General features: G+C 40.3%; 1 protein-coding gene across 1 annotated transcript in view; it reads right to left on the bottom strand.

The window, feature by feature from the left end:
• Positions 1–12: 12 nt before the first annotated feature.
• The window catches only part of PTPN13 (protein tyrosine phosphatase non-receptor type 13), a 191,291-nt gene continuing 171,374 nt past the window's right edge, over positions 13–19,929 (bottom strand). Inside the window, exons 41-46 of the mRNA XM_019668070.1 lie at positions 9,857–9,912; positions 8,952–9,052; positions 7,319–7,467; positions 5,346–5,436; positions 1,783–2,120; positions 13–249 (exon numbers count right to left, since the gene is read on the bottom strand). Of these exons, the coding sequence (XP_019523615.1) occupies positions 13–249; positions 1,783–2,120; positions 5,346–5,436; positions 7,319–7,467; positions 8,952–9,052; positions 9,857–9,912 (972 nt within the window). The remainder of the gene's footprint in view (positions 250–1,782; positions 2,121–5,345; positions 5,437–7,318; positions 7,468–8,951; positions 9,053–9,856; positions 9,913–19,929) is intronic.

The following is a 19,929-nucleotide window of genomic DNA, read 5'->3' as shown; positions in this document are numbered from 1 at the left end:
TCAAATGCTCATTCAGCCCCCGCTTGTACTCACTTCAAGATCTTGACTGATTAATCCCAGAACCACATCGATGCATATCAGGGTCCCGGAACGTCCAATGCCAGCGCTGCAGTGTGTGATGATTGGGCCCGATGTGTGAATGTGTCTCATGTAAGAGATAAAAGTGAGCAAGTCGTCTGGCTGAGAAGGTGTATCGTGGTCTGGCCAGGCAGTGAAATTCAGATGAGAAATATATCGCATCTCTCCTGTCTGAAATTGTACAACAGAATAAGAATATAAAGGCATACTATATTTTTCGCATGTAATTAGTTCTTAATATTGTTTTGTCCTTTCAAATTTTGGTTTTTCCATTGGATCAGATCAAACGGAAAGCCTAAGAGACCAAAAGACTCCATCAAACAACACATGGAGGAGCCTTTATCAAGGCAGCTGCTGGATCCACATTTTAGATATTGGTAAAGACTACTTCTTGGAAACCCTAAAAGCCAATTACGTTTTGATATGAGTAACAGCCTTTTTTTTTTTTTTCCATGACCCCATTTCAAATTCACCCCAGATAAAAGCCAGTCATGGCAATGGCTTACAACCCCTACATATTCTAGCCCAGTTACTACTGCTGTACCTGTCAGACCTAACCTCCTGGCCATTTCGCTCCAGCCAGAGGGAACTCTCTGTGGTTCTTAACAAAACAAAACAAAACAAAACGAAACAAAATATAACGAGGCACAGTTCAGTCTCAGGCTCTCTGCACTTGCTCTTTCTAACTGAAATGTTCCACTCCCCTCCCCACCCCCCACCCCCAAGGTATCCTGGTGGCTCACTCCACGGTTTTTTCCACAGCACCAGTATCATCTCATTAGAAAGTGAGAGATTTCTTCTCGTCTGTGTTGATAACCTCTAAATCCCTCGATTCCATAACAGGGCTTGAGCTCTATAAATGTGTTGATTAAATAAATCAGTCATTTAAGGAATATTGAACAACTGTGCTAATGTAAGTAATGTAGGCTGGTGTCAGTGCATAAGGAGGTGTAAACTTTAATTCTTTGTAATATCAAAAATCGTGAAGGATAGTCTCAGGCTACGTTTACATGTCATGAGTAGAACTGAGTCAATATGCTAATATGGTTTGCTTTCCTGAAAGTAAAATCTGTTTCTTTAAGAAAGCTGAAACTCCAATAGGAAACACATTACTCACACTTAGCTAGGATTACTGGACAGAGGGGTGAAATGAAGTGTGAGAAAACAGTAGCAGCTTTACTTAAGGTATAGCACTTACCTAATTCGAGCTAAATTTATTCAGTGGTTAGGTGGCTGCTGTAGGAATTACTTGAATGACAAACGTTTATGCTACAGTTGTCTGTGCATTGCCGAAGATGTTAAGTTGTCTTTATGGAGGAATTCCCTTCAACTTAAAGATTTTTTTAAAAAAGTTCTATTGAGTCTACTTAGAGGTTTGAGCTTAAAAAGAATGAGCTTCCAGCACATAGTTTCTGAGCCATTCTGTGCTCTCACTAAGTAAAGGATGATGGAGAATTACGTTAAAAGTCCTGCATTCTCATTTTTATTTTATTACTGTACATACTGGTGGAATTCATGAAGAGGGTCACATTTAAGCTTATATCAGATAAAAAATAATAGATGGCATCAGTTCCATTGAAACGGGAACCAAAGAAGCCACTGGCTTTTATTTAGAAACACACTGATGCAATCATGAAGAGAGTCCAGGCCTGCATTCCAGCTAGGAGATAAGCCTTAGTAAATGGAAAGATTTAATTCACTTACCTGAATATCTTCCAGGGTCATTGCCCTGACTACAAAGCCCTTCAGCTGCCGCATTCTCACCAGAGCCAGCCGAAGCCGGTTGCTGACCACTGTCGTTTTGCCTAGGATGCTAGGCCAGTAGCGCTGGCATTTGATTTTTTCCCCTTCTACTTCTTGGGTCATCATGGCTATCACTGTGGACTTTTGTTCCCAAATCATCTGCCAGAAATCTCCAACAGTTGTAGGGAGGGGCCCTTGGCAGGCAATGTAAACGAACTCGTCTTTCCCCACTGGTATCTTAATGAAGCTGGCGTTGATATATCCACCTTCGTCTCCAAGAGGCACTCTCGTGGCATCATCTGTGAATGTCCCACCACAAGACAGAGCTATCTATGTATCATGCATTTTTAAACAAGAGCTTTATAAACAGGGTGAATCAAAGATTATGAGACATTCCTCATAACCATAGGTGAAGTCACAAATACATTTTAATAAGGGCCTATTTTCAAATGGTAGTACGGTCAAGTCATTTTATATTTACTCATTTCACTTATGTTACAAGTATATCTAAGATGTCAACTCAGTGAGTTTATACAGAAAATTCGATATTATTTACATAGATTTGGCTGAAGAAATTAAAAGAAATAAATTAATAAAATGTATTTAGAAGTTCTGAACAAGTAACCAGAGAAACAAATACAGCTAGGCTACTTCTTTTACATCAATACTTTAATGATGACAATAATGAAAGATAATGCTAAAATATTATTTCTTAAAACAAAAACTAGTATTACAGTGAAACTATTAAAGTACTTATGACAAATATAATTGGCATAATTAATTCTTGCTCATCTGTTACACACACACACACACACACACACACACACACACACACACATATAAATAAACATTTTTATTGGGGAACACTGTGTTTTTCCAGGACCCATCAGCTCCAAGTCAATAGCTGTCTTCAACCTAGTTGGGGTGGGGAGGGGTGGCAGGGTGCAGCTCCTTGGCCCATGTGGGAATCAAACTGGCAACCTTGGTGTTATAAACCTGTGCTCTAACCACCTGAGCTAACTGGCTGCCTCTGTTATATTCTTTTTAATAAGCAGCCAAAATAATAAACTAACAAAATAAATAAAAAGGTAGCTCACTTTATTCTTCAGGCATATAGACTCCTGTCTTTGTCTAATTGTAATTTAAAATAGTCCAAATATAAATTTTCAAAGCAGGCTGCCCCATTGAAAAGTATATGTAAGTCATTTTATCCAAGAGAATTTGTATGTGTTTTTACATTAGGAGTCATTTCTATTTCAAATATTTATAAACTTAACTTTCTGTGATTACCAAATTATGACTTTTAGTAATAAGCTTCAAAATCCTCCATCAGTTGCCCTTCTGTTATTACTTGACTTCGCTTAGTGCTAAACCACTCAGTAGTTTTGGATTTACAGTTTATCCTACCCTGATTTTGATACATTAGTCTGGCCATTTTTTTGGCCTGACATAATTCTCACCTACCTTACCTTATGCCAAACCACAATCTATTTCATTCTAGAAATGCTAAGATACACTGCTAATAAGAAGTTTTCCAAAATGAGTTTTGTGTCTTCCACCTTGATTGAAAAAAGGAAATTATATATTTTTTTGTTGCATGATTTGTCACTACTGGTTCTGTTATTTATCTTTGAATTTATGACTTCCTGGCTAAGACAGGGCCAGTGTGTCATATGGTAATCCAACATATATATATATATATATATATGTGTGTGTGTGTGTGTGTGTGTGTGTGTGTATACATACACACACACACATATAAACATGGCTGATACTTTCTATAAGAAGTTGCTAGACATTAATATTTTGGCTATATATATAATGCATGTGTAATTATAAAAAACCACATGTTGACGGTGAAATGGTTAAAACACGGGTAAAATGAACTGCTTTTTTTCCCTTCTGGTACCTGAAACAATTCAAAGTATAATGCAACCTGTGGGACCACTGTAGCCACGTGTATACACACAGCTGTTATGGACCACAGACGTTTCTCTAAACCTACAATGAATGGAATAAATAGATGTTGGTTGTGACATATGAACTAAGAAATTGCTCATTCAGAAGACAATCCACATTTTTAAAAAGACTTTAAAATTACTGATTTGGCATCACTGATTAATTTCTAGTACTATGGTAGTAAAAATTCATGCATGTCTGAAGAAATATTTAAGATGCCTTTGATTGGTTTTCAGAATACATAGACATTTTATTTTTTAATTTTTTAAAGATTTTATTGGGGAATTGGGGGAGGGGAACAGTGTTGGGGAATTGGGGAAGGGGAGCAGACAAGTTGTTGTTCTTCAATCTTTGTTGTGGAGGGTGCCAGTCGCCATCTGGCTTCCTGACGGCAGCTCGTGGTCTCTAAGCTCAAGGTGCTGTGTTCAATCTTAGCTGTGGGTGGGTGTAGCCACCATCCCATGTGGGAGTCGAACCAGCAGCCTTGTTGTTAAGAGTGCACACTCTGGGCTGGCCGAGTGGTGCGTTGGTTAAGAACTGGCTTGGGACGCCAGAGGGCCCCGGTTCGGATCCCACATATGAGGGCCAGTGACACTGCCCTCCACAGCTAAGATGCTGAACAACAGCTCAACCTGGAGCTGGGCTGCTGTAAGTCGCCGGTGCTGGCATAGGCTGCAGCCCCTGCTGCAGTGGGTTGCCATGGTCTACCGTGTGTAGCCAGCAGCCAGCGTGAGCGGCCCTCAAGCCACTGTGAGCAGCCGTCCAGAAGCTGGTGACTGATCTGCCTCACCCAGGAAGAGCGCAATGATAATACCAACATGGGCCAGTGAAGCAACGTCCTCCACAACTAGACTGAAGAACAAAAAGAAAACAACTTGTCTGTTCCCCTTCCCCCAATTCCCCAAAAATCTTTAAAAATAAATAAATAAATAAATAAATAAATAAATAAATAAACAAACAAACAAACAAACTGAGTTTCCCTGGGGAAAAAAAAAAAAAGAGTGCACACTCTATCCACTGAGCCATCCCGGCGGCAGCTCAGTTCAAGGTGCTGAGTTTAGTCTTAGTTGCGGGCGGGCATAGCCACCGTCCCATGCAGGAGTTGAACTAGCAGCCTTGTTGTTAAGAGCGCACGCCCTATCCACTGAGCCATCCGGGTGGCAGCTCAGCTCAGGGTGCTAAGTTCTGTCTTAGTTGTGGGTGGTCATAGCCCATCATCGAATAGGCAATCTTGTTGTTACACCAGCTGAGCCATCCTGCCACCTGCTGGCAGCTCAGCAACAGCTCAGCTTGGGCGCAGTGTCACTGGCCCACGTGTGAATCGAACCACGGCCCTGTTGCTCAGAGCTCGTGCTCTTAAGCCAACTCTTAACCAACTGAACCACTCCCCTGGCCTCTACGTAGATATTTTAAAAAGAATTCACATTGTATTTCTAAATTTGTTACTGATATAAACCTCTGAATGTGTGTGCACGCACGTTTATATGAGAGATAGGGTAAATTAGCATAAAAGTTTTAAATCAGTTCAAATTATACATTTGATTTGAAACCAAATTGGAACTTACAGGGAAGTATATTTTTATATCGGTTCTTCTTTCTGTTTTCCTTAGTTTGCCCAATTAGACACTGATCCAAAGGTTTTAATTCTTGAAGATTCTGTAAGTAAAAATGGAAATAAGGTTAAATTTGTTGAGATAAGCAGCAATTCAGTAGTGATTGCAAATGCTTTAAATGTGCAGGGTGTAAAATTAGCTATCGATCAGGGCAGACTTTGAGTGTTAAGAGAAAGATGTCTTTTCAAGATAAATAAGCCTAAATCTCAATACTAATCTGATACACCAGTTGTTAAAATGTATTATTGTAAATATCTTTAACATGTGTAGTCAACTAACTGTGTGAGGCAGCACTTTGTACCGTAATTTTAAGTTCAGTTTAAAGATGTCTATAATTATATTTTAGAAAAAAGTACAACTTAGAAAACCAACTTTGGCTTAAAATAATGAGCTGCAGCAGGATTTCTGACAATATTATCTGTGGGGTCATCGAATATTCCATGCAGTAGAGCTGTGGTTAAACAATCCTATGTTCTAAAGTCAACTCTTTCTCACTCTCTCCCTCCATCCCTCCCTCCCTCTTTCTTCCTTCCTTCCTTCCTTCCATCCATCCATCCATCCATCCATCCACTCAACGAATATATACTGAAAATGCCTATTATACGCAAGGCACTGTAATAAGTACTAGGAATAGTGGTGAAAAAAAAAAGATATGATTCTGGTTCTCCTGGAACGTACAGTCTATTGGGAGAAAGAGGCAATAAAAAAATAAACAAGCAGGGCCGGCTGAGCGGCTCAGTCGGTTAAGAGCGCGAGCTCTGGGCAAGGGTCGCCAGTTTGATTCCCACATGGGCCAGTGGGCTGCGCCCGAGCTGAGCTGCCAACAGGTAACAGGATGGTTCAGTTGGTGAGAGCACGTGTTCCTAACGACAAGATTGCCAGTTTGATTGCCACATGGGATGGTGGGCTATGCCCACCCGCAACTAAGATTGAACACAGCACCTTGAGCTGAGCGGCCACGAGCTGCCAACGGGCAGCCGGATGGCGACTGGACTTGGAGCTGAGCTAGCTGCATCCTCCACAACTAAGACTGAAGGACAACAACCTGGCTGTCCCCCTTCCCCAATCCCCCAATAAAATCTTAAAAAAAATAAAAAATAAAAAAATAAACAAGCAAATATTATGATATATACTTTGAAGAAATTAACAAACTGCTGTGAAAAATAAAGGCCTACTTTATAAAGGGTTGTCATGGAAGGTCTCTGAAATGGTGACATTTAAACTTAGGACCTTAAAGAAGAAATCAATTCTGCAAAATGGAGGGAAAGAGTATCCCTTAACAATTGTGATCTTGTTTCCAAATCTATATAATGGGGTTTATAATATTTTGAGTATTAAATACAAAGAGTTTAGCACATTGCAGATGCTCTCAGTATAAGTCAGCTCCTTTCACTTCAGTGGCTACAAAAAGCTCAGGAAGTGGGCAAGCAGAAGGTTTGAAGATGGGCAAGACAAACTCAAAGCCACAGTGGTGCCAAATTTCTCTTTTGCTTAGTGATAAATATGGATGGTACCAGCAAGACCTCAGGAGCAAGGGCTCCGAACCATTGCTGCTCTCAACGGGGGGGCACGTTCATGGAGCTGTATTAAATTAGAAACTATTGCTAATGATGAGCCACATCTGCGTGTATTAATTAGGAAGCTTAGTGGATGGTTGGAATTGATCCTTGACTTTAAAAAAAAAAATCTCTTTATCCCTACATATGAGGCAGGCGGCTAATCTTCAGGGAGATTTACCAAGCTCCAAAGTGGCTAAAGAGATCCCTTTTAATCAATACTATGTATTAGGATCCTAATTAGAAAAAATTAGTTAACTGCTAGATATGACAAGATGGTACTTTTATAGTTGGAAGTAAAGTTGTAAAGTAATAGGCATTTTCAAAGTTTTCAAAATTTCTCCTAACTTTGCAGCAGAAGCTACTTACCTCCAGCTCCTTAGATGGGATTCCTTGATCTAGTAAACCCCGCAGCATTCGAATGACTGATTTCAACTTGGTACCAGTGTATCTACCAGAGGGAAGCACTTTGACGATGGGGAGTGCAGCAAGCTCCTCATGTGTCAGAAAGGCATGACCTAACAAGAAGACAGCAGTGGATTTTTTCAAAAAAATTTCCCCAGGACTGACTTAGTCAATAAGGGAACTAATTTGAGCCTTTGAGCCTATTCTCACCTTATCTATTTTTACAAAAGTGGGAGTCTGTAGAATTAATAAGGCAATAGAACTGATAGGTAGGCAGGTAAGTACAATCAACACAGGAAAATCTTGGCCACAGCAAGGCCCTTGTACCCACCTTTCAAGGAAACGCTTCACTGACTGTTTAGGGGTTTTTGAGGCTCTTGGCTTTCATTTACTTAGTTTCTAAAGGAGTTTAAATTGTTTCTTTTTGCTTCTCTTGACTCAAATGGCACTGTTTTCTTGATGACAATGTCTCTAGGCCTACTGTTACTCCGCATTTAAATAAGCCTCCAAGCACATGGGGAAAAGATGAAGGGAGACACTGCAGAAATTCCTTACAATGGGACAACGCAGAGAAGCACTGATCTCTCCCTTCTCCACCCACCCTTGGTACTCATACCAGTATCTCTGGCATTTGATAGTTTTCTCCATGCAAACAAAACAGTTGGGGTCTTCAGGAGTTGATTAAACAAGTGATATCAGGGTCTTAGCAGAGATATGTGTCTAAGTTAGTACCTGCTTTATGGAAAAGAAGGCAGCTATTATCCAAACACAAGTAGAAGGAGAGGTATCCTGCTATAGTCTGTGCAAGTGTGGCTTTAATTACATCAATCGGTTGATTAAAGTATTTTGATGATGCAGCTACTACTTAGGCAAAGGCAATGCTAGGCACTGTGTGAGAGGTAAAGCTGTACAAGATACCTCCCAGCTTAACCTCTGGCTGGGGGGAGGGCATGGGCTACAGGAGTTGACAAGAGCATTGTCATCGACGAGCGTTTACCTAAATCTAAAAAGTGTTAATGCAACTTCTTCGATTTCTTTTAACAACTAAGACTTCAAATTGTAAAAACATGTTCTTTCATTGCATTAGTATAACATTTCCTTATATGAAAAAAGAGAAATGAAACATTGGATGGGATTTCGATTTTCTACTGGCTCAGTTATAGAATGAGAGAGGCAGTAATAGGGAGGGGACAGACCAACTGACACTTGCTCTGAAAAAATGAGGTTGAGATTTAAGGCTAATAATTTCCTATCTTTGAGCTATTCTACCCATTTTATATACTATAAATAAAAGGTGCTCCTCGACTTCTCATTCCAGAATTGCAAAATTGTGACTTTGTGTTTCCATTTAAAGTATTTACACGTTTATTTGCATGTTTTATCCAAGACACGGAGAATTTTAGCCTTCAATTGTGAGAACATCTGGTTACATAAATAAATGTTGATGTTTGTCTATGTGATTTAACTTTATGTATAGAACCAAATAAAGCACACATATGGTGAAATAACATATCCATATGTTCTGAAAATTATAGTTTAAACACTTATTTTCTCTATCCATTGTTTTTGATGAAAAACTTGATAATAAAATTCTTGCCTTTATTGGAATCTTCGTGGTTTGTTGTTTCTATTGGCAGTTCATCACTTCTCCATGTTATTTCATCATCAGTCTTCCTTTCTTGTGACTTTTGAATTAAGCTATGAAAACAAAACACATTTGTAATATGTTCCTCAGTTTTGTCCCTAAATAAATTTAAATATTATGTCCTTGAACCACTTATTTCCTCTGCAATTATTGCGGTATTTTAAAGTAGATTCTCTGATTAAAAAAATCCAAATCCACAATTCTTAAAATTTATTGGTGGATGTAAATTAAACTGAGGTACAGAATTATTTAATATAGTTTAAAATTTATCCTCAAACAAATTCCAAGTCTCTGGACCTTAGGCTGAGGGCGTCCTCTTGGGGATGGCAAAGGTGGTGGTTCGTTTTCACCCTTCAAGGATGACTGATTACAATTGTGTCAGTATAGCTCTCTTATTTTTCAGAGTCTAGAGTGCTAACCATTACACTATGGAACCTAGCTCTCTTATTTTTCAAACAGCTCCCCACTATTGTACTGTATGGATGTATCTTAATTTGTTTACGTAAGTCCCTATTGATGAATATCAGTCTTTTGCTACAATTGGGGGCTAGAAGGATACTCCTGTATCTGCGTACTTGCTTAATGGCCTTTTTTCCATTTTTCCCATGCTCATGAGAATGCTGTTTTGGAAACTGTTATAACAAACACACTGTCACATATAACTAGAACCTTCTTGTAACAATACTTTTAAAACGCTGTTAATATTCAGCCATAGTTCCATAATTTACTCACCAATTCTCATTTGATTGGAAAAGAACAAATTAATTTTAAAATTAACATCTAAAAGGAAATCTTCAGAGCACTGCTAAAAAAAAGAATGGACTTGTTACAAATACTTTAAAAGCTTATTTTCTTACCTTTCACTTTTTACTTTTTCTTCACAATATTCTTCACAGCCATTCATTTTGGTAGACTACAATAAAGAAAAACCAAAATCAAATTAGCCCATGGATGGGGGGAATCAAACAACCATAAATGTACATTTTTTTCTTGTGAATTATTTCCTATATGTAAAGTTATTGTTGATCTTCATATTATAAATACACATATTTTAAGGGTGATGGTATACTTTTCAAGATTTAACAATCTAGCTTATTTTTCTTAAAATTACTTTGTTTCCTTCCCTTCCTCTCTGATTCAATTGCTCTGTTTTTCCCAAGTTTACATGCATACCTTGTTAATCTGGTTAATCGCCAGAACACTGACTTGAAAGAAATGGTTTCAGCCCTTAGACCTCTGGACACTGATAAGCAGGATGCAACTCCCTTGCAATTTTCCACCAGATGACACATAAATTGCCCCTCTGACTGGGTCCGAGATAACATTATCTTGACGCAAACAAGGCCCCCCCCAGAGGTGTTCCTCTGGCATTTTTTTGGACAACACCTGGGAATTGCCTAACTCCCCTGTTCTGCTGCTTCTTATGTGCCTATAAAACCTTCTGGCTTTTTTCTTTAAAAAATTTTTTTATTTATTAAATTTATTGGGGTGACATTGGTTAGTAAAACTACATAGGTTTCAAGTATACATTTCTATAATACATCATCTATATATTGCATTGTGTGTTCACCGCACAGAGTCAGTTCTCCTCTGGCAGTTCTAGAAACGGGGAACATGGCCTTTGAGACGGAAGGATGTCCACCATCTTCCTGGAATGTCGGCATTTTGAATAAACCTACTTTTCTTTCCATCAACCCCTTTCTCTCAATCATTGGCTCACGAGTGGCAAGCACCTGAACCTGAGTTCGGTAACAATATGCATTCAATTAATACATGCCAAACTGTGGCTGAGGCATCTTCAGTGTCCCAAGAGTTTTTGCCAGTTTTGTTTATTCACTACTTCAATTTTAAAATCCGAAAAATTGTCTCTCCAGAAAAATCTTAGTAATTTCCAATGTGTTAAATCATCCTGCCTTTTATTATTAAAGTAAGTGGTCTCTTCCTAGGGAACACAGAGTAATTATCTTACACTTCACCCCAGTATGGTGTCTCAGAAAGCCAAATACTGCAGGCACAGTCTGATACAATTAGAAGGAGATGCCAATTTGCATTTTTACATGGATAACAAATCTTACATTTCAATCTTTATCAACAAATGAGACATTCCTTTCAAGATCCTGAATTATCTGGCCTAACTGTACCAACCATCCAATTGTACTCTTCCCTTCACTTAGTAAGATTCAAACCCATGGGTCTTTCAGTTCCTCAAAATTGCTCATCTCTTTTCACCACAAAGCTCTTCCTATGGAAGCTACTTTTTCTTTATTCAGTGTATCTTTTCCTTCTGAGACTGTTCCCTAACCACCCAGTTTAAAGTAGGTCCCCTTGGTCTCCCTGTTGTAACACTTAAAAAAAAAAATTCATAGGCCATCTAACAACTTATCAATAATTACATGTTTATCTGTGTGTTTATTTGATCATTCTCTTTTCCTGTCCTTTAGATTGTAAGTTCCATGAGGGCAGGAATCATGTCTGTTTACCACTGCGTGCCCACACATGCTTAAGGCTATGCCATAGAAGGTTGTCTCACTTATTTAATAAAAGTATTTAAAAAACTTTTATTATGACCTATCAATTATAGACGTTGTAGAGTTAAAAAGTATCCATAAGGGCTGGCCCAGTGGCTCAGATGATTAAGAGCTCGCTCAAGAGTGAAAGCTCTGAGCAACAATGGTTCGATTCCCAGCCCGAGCTGAGCTGCCAACAGGTGGCAGGATGCCTCAGCTTAAAAAAAAAAAAGAGGAAAAAAAAAAGGATCTGTAATTGTTATTCTGACATCAATTCCAATTTATTTGAGAGAAATGCAGAACTTATATGGAGGAAGAAAAAAAGTAGGTTGTTTTCCAAGTAAAGTCATTTGGATTTCTGATTCCCCATCATAATCCTGGGCTAAGAATCTACTGTGTGTGCAATGACTTTGAAAAGAATAAAGCCTTTTATAAGTGCTATTAACATTAAAATGGTGAGATACAAAGCCCAACTGAAAAAACAAAAACAATAGGGGTACTTGTATTAAGCGATTTCCCACTACTTTTGCCAAATTCACCCGTGTATGGGATAGGGTTGGGTTAAAGACACTGACCTCAGTCTCTGTTTTCATTCTGGATTGCAAGCTCTTTGGAAGACGAGGCAGCTATAGTATCGCCTCAAGGAAAAGGTTTGAGATTTTTATCACGGTCAGCCCCGGATTCTGCTGAGAGAACCCAGATCTGGCAAGTGGAAGAGGAGAGGAGATGTCGCCAAGACCCAGGACCAGCTATATAATTCACAGTGCCCAGTGCCAAATGAAATTATAGTATCTGTTGTTAGCAATTATTAAGGTTTTCAAGATGGTGCTGGCACAGCATGATTTGGTAAATAAGTTTGGCGCTCTTCTAAGCACAGGGCTCTGTGTGACTGCACTGGTTGAAGGACCACTGAGCCAGCCTTTCCTGGATCAAGCACGGTTACCTTACAGGTGATGGGAAGCCACTGACAGTTTTGTATTATTTTTTGATTACAAACTTTGCTTTTTAGAACCAGCAGACTTAGAAATAACATAGAAAGCACGTTGACGCATTTCGGCACAATGACGCCACGTCTCTGTAGGACGTGCCTTTCTCCTCTTCATCCTGGCTCTTTTGACTTCCTGGGAGTTGTTCTACCTCTCTCAGGAAAGTTGCCTGCCCAGAGATGTGGGAAGATCAAATTCCTTGGCATGGCACGTCACCTCATGAACTCACCCCTGCCTATCTCTTCAGCCTGTTTCCACACACCATGTAATACCATACTTGTGATGACTTAATGCCCCGCATGTTCCAGGGTGATCTAGACCTTCATGCTTTTGCTAAGCAGCGCCTCAGTATGGGATGCTCTTGCCTCTCTTACCTCACCTACTGAAGAGCTCTAAATGCTAATTCCCTAGGGAGCTTTATTAACCATACCCACCTAATCTTGTGTAGACCCTATCATCCCCCAATTCTTTATAACCTCTCTGAACACCATATAAATATTTATCAGGACATGTTATTACTATAGTTTTTAAAATTACGTTTACTTATTTACATGTGTACATCAGCCACATTGATTACAAGACAGTACAAGCAAATTTAGGACAGAAACCCTGACATCCCTTTTTATCCTGTGATCCTCAGCATAATCAGAATCAAACAAGTTCAGCAATAGCTAAGTGAATAGATGTGAAACTTTAGACATGAATATACAATACTGTATATGCGACTGGTACTCATGCGTTCATTCACAAATAAGACACAGACATTGGCCTAAGGTATTTTTCTAAGAGGTAGTCAAGTATTAAGATGATTACAAGAGTGATAAACATGATGACAGTGCACAAGTAGGTATCAGAAGGATACTTTTTTTTTTTAATCTAAAAAGACATTCCTGTATTCTTTATAATACTAATGGCTAGCAGCTTAACTTTTGGCACATGATAAACTTTGAGGGTGGCAGAATATACTATTAAGAACCCATTCAGTAAATAATCTACAATTCATTAAGGGTGATACCTAAGTGACACACTTACAAAAAAACTGAATTTTCAGTCTAAGGAACTCTTAAAACTACTCAAATGTAGGCAATATTCTAGAAACATAAAATGAAACAGAAAACTTTTCCAGAATCCTGGCTCAGTCTTCCTTTCAGCTATGGAGATTAGTCGTTATCTGTCTCTTTTGAATTTGTCTGCTTATGAAAATAATTTCCACAGTGATTTTAACACATTTAGAGTTTGATACAAATGAAACTTCCATGTTTTTATCTTAGTACCTTGTCTCCTCTTTTCTTACATTTGTTTACTTCCTTTGTTTTACTTACCATTAGTCAAAATCTCTTCTGAAGCAGAAATCCCATCTATTCAAGTGCTAATTTATTTTTAAGGGTGGAGTAGCCCAAACTATTTGTTTTTGTGTGTGTTAATTTTTGTTGACATTCAGTATTATTTTATGTTAGTTCCAGGTGTATAGTATAGTCGTTAGATATTTATATAATTTATGAAGTGATCCTCATGATTAGTCGAATACCCACCTGACACTATACACAGTTATTACCATATTATTAATTATATCCCCTATGCTTTACTTTACATCCCATGACTATTTTATAACTACAAATTTGTATTTCTTTCTTTCTTTCTTTTTTTTTTAAGATTTTTTTTATTGGGAAATTGGGGGAGGGGAACAGCTTTGGGGAATCGGGAAAGGGGAACAGACAAGTTGCTGTCCTTTTGTTCTTCAGTCTAGTTGTGGAGGATGTTGCTTCATTGGCCCATGTTGGTATCATCATTGCGCTCTTCCCAGGTGAGGCAGATCGGTCGCCGGCCTCCGGATGGCCACTCACAGCGGCTCTTGGCAGCTCACACCAGCTGCCAGCTGCTCATGACGGCTGCCAGGCCATACACAGTAGCTTATGGCAGCCTACCTGCAGCAGGGGCTGCAGCCTACGCTGTCGCTGGCGACTCACAGCAGCCCAGCCCCAGGTTGAGCTGTTGTTCACCATCTTAGCTGTAGAGGGTGCAGTGTCACTGGCCCTCATGTGGGATCCGAACCGAGGCCCTGCTGCTCAGAACTGACGTCCCAAGCCAGCTCTTAACCAATGCATGACTCAGCTGGCCCCAATTTGTATTTCTTAATCTCTTCACCTTTTCCACCCACCCCCAAGCCCCCCTCCTGTCTGGCAGGCATCAAAATTTTTCTGTATCTATCAGCTTGTTTCTGTTTCTTTTGTTTTTTACATTCCACTTATAAGTGAAATCATACGACATTTGTCTTTCGCTGTCTGACTTCCTACACTCAGCACAATATCCTCCAGGTCCATCCATATTGTCATAGATGGCAAGATTCCCTTCTTTTCTATTGCTAAGTAATATTCCATTGCATATACATACAACCTCTTCTTTATCCATTCATCCATCAATGGACACTCAGGCTGCTTTCATATCTTGGCTATTGTAAGTAATGCTGCAATGAACACGGATGAGCACATCCCTTCGAGGTAGTGTTTTGGGTTCTGTGAATACATTCCCAGAAGTGGGATTGCTAGGTCCTTCTTTGTCTCTTGTTGTAGTCTTTGTTTTAAAGTCTATTTTGTCTGGTATAAATATTGCTACCCCAGATTTTGTTTGTTTCTATTTTCATGATATCTTTTTCCATCCCTTTACTTTCAGTGTGTGTGTGTGTGTGTGTGTCCTTCGATCTGAATTTAGTCTCTTGTAGGCAGCATATGTAAGGGTCTTGTTTTCTTATCCATTCAGTCACCCTGTTTTTTGTTTATTTATTTATTTTTTTAAAATTGGGGAATTGGGGGAAGGGGAACAGACAAGTTGCTGTCGTCTTGCTCTTCAGTCTAGTTGTGGAGGACGTTGCTTCACTGGCTCAAGTTGGCACCATCATTGCGCTCTTCCTGAGCGAGGCAGATCATTTGCCGGCTTCTGGACGGCTGCTCATGTCGGCTGCTGGCCACTCATGCTGGCTGCTGGCTACACACGGTAGCCCATGGCAACCACTGCAGCAGGGGCTGCAGCCTGTGCCGTTGCTGGTGACTCATGACAGCCCAGCTCCAGGTTGAGCTGTTGTTCAGCATCTTAGCTGTAGAGGGCAGTGTCACTGACCCTCATATGTGGGATCCGAACCGAGGCCTTCTGGCGTCCCAAGCCAGCTCTTAACCAACGCACCACTTGGCTGGCTCCAGCCACCCTATTTTTTGAGTGGAACATTTAATCCATTTACATTGAAAGTAATTGTTGAATTTTTGATAGGTATATAGTTATTGCCATTTTATTATTCATGTTTTTTTTTTTAAAGATTTTATTGGGGAATTGGGGGAAGGGTAACAGCGTTGGGGAATTGGGGAAGGAGAACAGACAGGTAGACAAATTGCTGTTTTTTTGTTCTTCAGTCTAGTTGTGGAGGATGTCGTTTCACTGGCCCATATTGGTATTGTGATCACTGTGCTCTTACCGGCTGAGGCAGATTGGTCGTCGGTCATTGGTCGGCTGCTCACAGCGGCTTCCAGCAGTTCACACCGGCTACCAGCCACTCACGCTCGCTGCCAGCCACTCACGTAGTTCACGGCAGCCCACTGCAGCCCTGCTGCAGCCGACGTCATCGCTGGTGACTCACAGCAGCCCAGCTCCAGGTCGAGCTGTTTTTCATCATCTTAGCTGTAGAGGGCGAGTGTCACTGGCCCTCAATGTGGGATCCGAACCGCGGCCCTGCTGCTCAGAGCTGGCACTCCCAAGCGATCTCTTAACCAGCTGAACCACTTGGCTGGCCCTATTATTCATGTTTTTTTTTTTATTTTATTTTCCATTTTAAAGAAGTTCTCTAAGATTCCTTGTAATACTGGTTTGGCAGTGGTGAACTCCTTTAGCTTTTTCTTGTCTGGGAGGTTCTTTATCTGTCTTTTGATTCTAAATGTGAGAGCCTTGCTGGGCAATCTTGGTTGTAGGTCCTTGGTTTTCATCACTGAATATTTCACGCCAATCCCTTCTGGCCTGCAAAGTTTCTATTGAGAAATTAGCTGACAGTCCTATGGGAGCTCACTTGTAGATAACTGCTTTTCTCTTGCTGCTTTTAATATTCTCTTTGTCTTTAACCTTTGACATTTTAATTATGATGTGTTTTGGTGTGAGCCTGTTTGGGTTCATTTGTTTGGGACTCTCTGTGCTTCCTGGGCTTGTATATCTATTTTTTTTGCAAGGTTAGGAAAGTTTTCCATCATTATTTCTTCAAATAGGTTTTCAATTCCTTGCTCTCTCTCTTTTCCTTCTGGTATCCGTATAATGTGAATGTTGGTATGCTAGATGTTATTGCAAGGTTCCTTAAACTCTCCTCAACTTTTTGTATCCTTTTTTCTTTTTGCTGTTCTGTTTGGGTGTTTTCTGCTACCTTATCTTCTACATCACTGGCTGGATGCTCTGTTTAATCTAATCTACTGTTGATTCCCTGTAATGTATTCATTTCGATTATTGTATTCTTTATTTCTGGTTGGTTCTTTTCTATGTTTTCTATCTCCATTTTTATGTTTCCTATCTCTTTGTTGCAGTTTTCCCTGAGATCACTGAGCATCTTTATAATCAGTGTTTGGAACTCTGTGTCTCGTAGATTGCTTGTCTCTATTTCATTTAGTTCTTTTTCTGAAGTTTTGTTCTGTTCTTTTATTTGGGACATGTTTCTTTGTCTTCCCATGTTGGCTGCCTACCTGTGTTTATTTGTACTTATTAGGTAGGGCTGCTATTATCTCCCAGTCTTAGTAGAGCAGCATTATTTAGTAGGTGTGCTGTGGGGTTCAGTGGCACAGTCTTTCTGGTCACCTGATCCATGTACTCCAGGTGTGGGTTGTATGTGTCCTCCTGTTGTAGCTGAGCCTTGGATGCTGTCTATACATCATGTGGACTGACCCTCATGTTCACTGGTTGTAAGTACTAGCCATGTATACAGTGGAGGAGTTGTGGTGCAGGGGCTGACCCTATAGAGCAGGACCTGCCTCAGCAGGACTCCGGTGCCTGCCCAGTCTGCCCCTTGGGTGTGTCATCCTTCGAGGTGGTTGGGTGATGCTCTGGCTTCATTTTGAAGCTGGCCACGGTGTGTGCCAGCCCCAGGGACACCTATGAGGTGACTGCTGTAGGCCAAGTTTAGCTGTAGCCCGTGCTCTACCCAGAGCTACCAAGCAGGAGCCACTAAGCAATCTGCAGATAGCCATTGCCTGCGCTGTGCTTGGAAGTGCCTTGAGAGGCCAAGCTGTGAACCAAGGCCAGCTGCCACAAGTGCTAGACTTAGGGCGGCTCAGCCAGTGGTACAGGATGTACTGAAGCCAGATGCTGTTTGTCTGGGTTCCAAGAACCTTTGACAAACCCTAGGAAAGTCTGCAGCATGAGCCAAGGAAGGCAGTTTGTATGAAAAAGCCACTGAAAGTGGCTTGGGTGTGCCCAAAAGTTGGGTGGTGTGGGGTCTCCAAGGAATCACCAAGGCATGGCGAGCAAATGGTGTCAGCCAGCTTGATGGAGACTCAGATATGGCGGCTGCCTGCATCTGCACACCGGGAATGGGGAGGGACCAACAAGGAAACAATGGTGTGTGCCAGCTCTTCCATCTGGGAGAAGGCTGTTCCTCTAGCCCTTGTCCTGAAGCCAGACAACTCAGTTCCCCCTCATGTGAACCTGTCGCCCCTCCAGATGCTACCCAGTGCTGGAGCTCAGAGTCAGTGATTCCATCGGTGAGTAAGTCCGTGCACAGTTCCTTTAAGAGGAGCGCCTGGGACTCCAGCTGCCCTTGTCTCACTCAGCCACAATCTCCGTGGTTTTCACAACCAGAAATTATGGGGCCTTCTCTCCCTGGCACTGGAACCCTGGGCTGGGGAGCCTTGCTCCTTTTGGGGGAACCTCCGCAGCAGAGATATCCTTCCCAATGTTTAATGGTCATACAAGGATGTGGGACCAGCCCCTTCTGCTTCTATGTCCCTCCTACCAGTCTCAAGGCAGCTGCTTCTTTGTCTGTAGTTGTAGGGCTTCGGTTCAGCAAGGTTTTAGACGATTTCAATGATGGTTGTTTTGTAGTTTAGTTGTAATTCTGATGTGGTTGTGAGAGAAGGTAAGCACTGTGTTTACCTACTCGGCCATCTTGCCCAAAAGATTTGGTCTTAGGCATCTTGAATTCTCAATGCACAAATCTGTGGAATCTATCTGTACTTTGGTGGCAGGACTAATTATATAATATTTCCAAATAACTGATAGGAATATTCTCCCTCCACAAAACTTAATTTTTTGAATTTTCCTGGATGTTTTTACATCCCCGTTCTCCCATGTGAACTTTAGAATCATTTTACCAAGCCACCCTGCTTCTCATTAAAAAAAAAAAAGTCAAAATATTTTATGAGATCATATTTAAGTTAGGGGTAAATCTAGAAAGAATTTAAATTTTAGGTTTTCCTATCAAAGAACAAGGAATGTTTTTCTTTAGTGCTTCTTTTATGCTTCTTTGTAGAGTTTTAAATTTTTCATAATGTAGATCTTGTACATTTTTGGTTGAAATTATGACTAGAGCTTTTATTTGTTTTGTAACTGTTCTGAATGAAAGTTTAATTGTATTTTATAACTGGTTAAAGCAAAGACTATGTTATAAGCTGAATTGTGTCCTCCCAAAATTCATAGGTTGAAGCCTTAAACCTCAATGTGACTATATTTGGAGCTAGGCCCTTAATGGAGGTAATTAAGGCTAAGTGAGGTCATAAAGATGGGACTCTAATCCAAAAGGACTGGTGTCCTTTGAAAAGGAGGGAGAGACACCCGGAGTGCATGAACACAGAGGAATGGCCATGGGAGGACAGTGAGGAGGTGGCCGTCTGCAAGCCAAGGTGGCCATCTCACAAGAAGCCAACCCTCCTGGCACCTTGATCTTGGACTTCTGCCATCCATAACAGAGAGAAAAGAAATTTCTGTTTTTTAAGCCACACAGTTTGTGGTATTTTGTTATGGCAGCCCAAGCAGAATAGGGAAGACTTCAAACTCAAATGCCTGCACGAATCAGACAAATAACAAAAACCTTTGAAATGCCAGGGTTGGAAAACAAAATGATGAAGTAGTGGTCATAGCATACAAGTCATTTAAATTTAGTAAAATTAATTCTGTCATGTGAATCTTAAGAGTATAGTATAAAAAAATAGAAATCTTTGTTGCATTGTTGTTTATAAGAAATACAATATTCAAAGTTCATTTATAGATAGCCAATTAATAAATTATGGTATATCTGTGAAACAGAATAATAGCAAGGCATTAGAAAGTATGAGGCAGATTATTATGTAGTGATGTAGAAAGAGGGTATGATCAATTGCAAAATGAGAACCAAATTTAGAAAAGTTTATATTTTTAAAAAATCACACATGGGCTGGTTGAGTGGCGCGTTGGTTGAGGACTGGCTTGGGATGCCAGAGGGCC

The sequence above is a fragment of the Hipposideros armiger genome, unplaced genomic scaffold (assembly GCF_001890085.2).
Source record: "Hipposideros armiger isolate ML-2016 unplaced genomic scaffold, ASM189008v1 scaffold_515, whole genome shotgun sequence".
Lineage (NCBI taxonomy): Eukaryota > Metazoa > Chordata > Mammalia > Chiroptera > Hipposideridae > Hipposideros > Hipposideros armiger.
The sequence above is the reverse complement of the archived record's forward strand: the minus strand, read 5'-3'. Positions and strand labels throughout refer to the sequence as shown.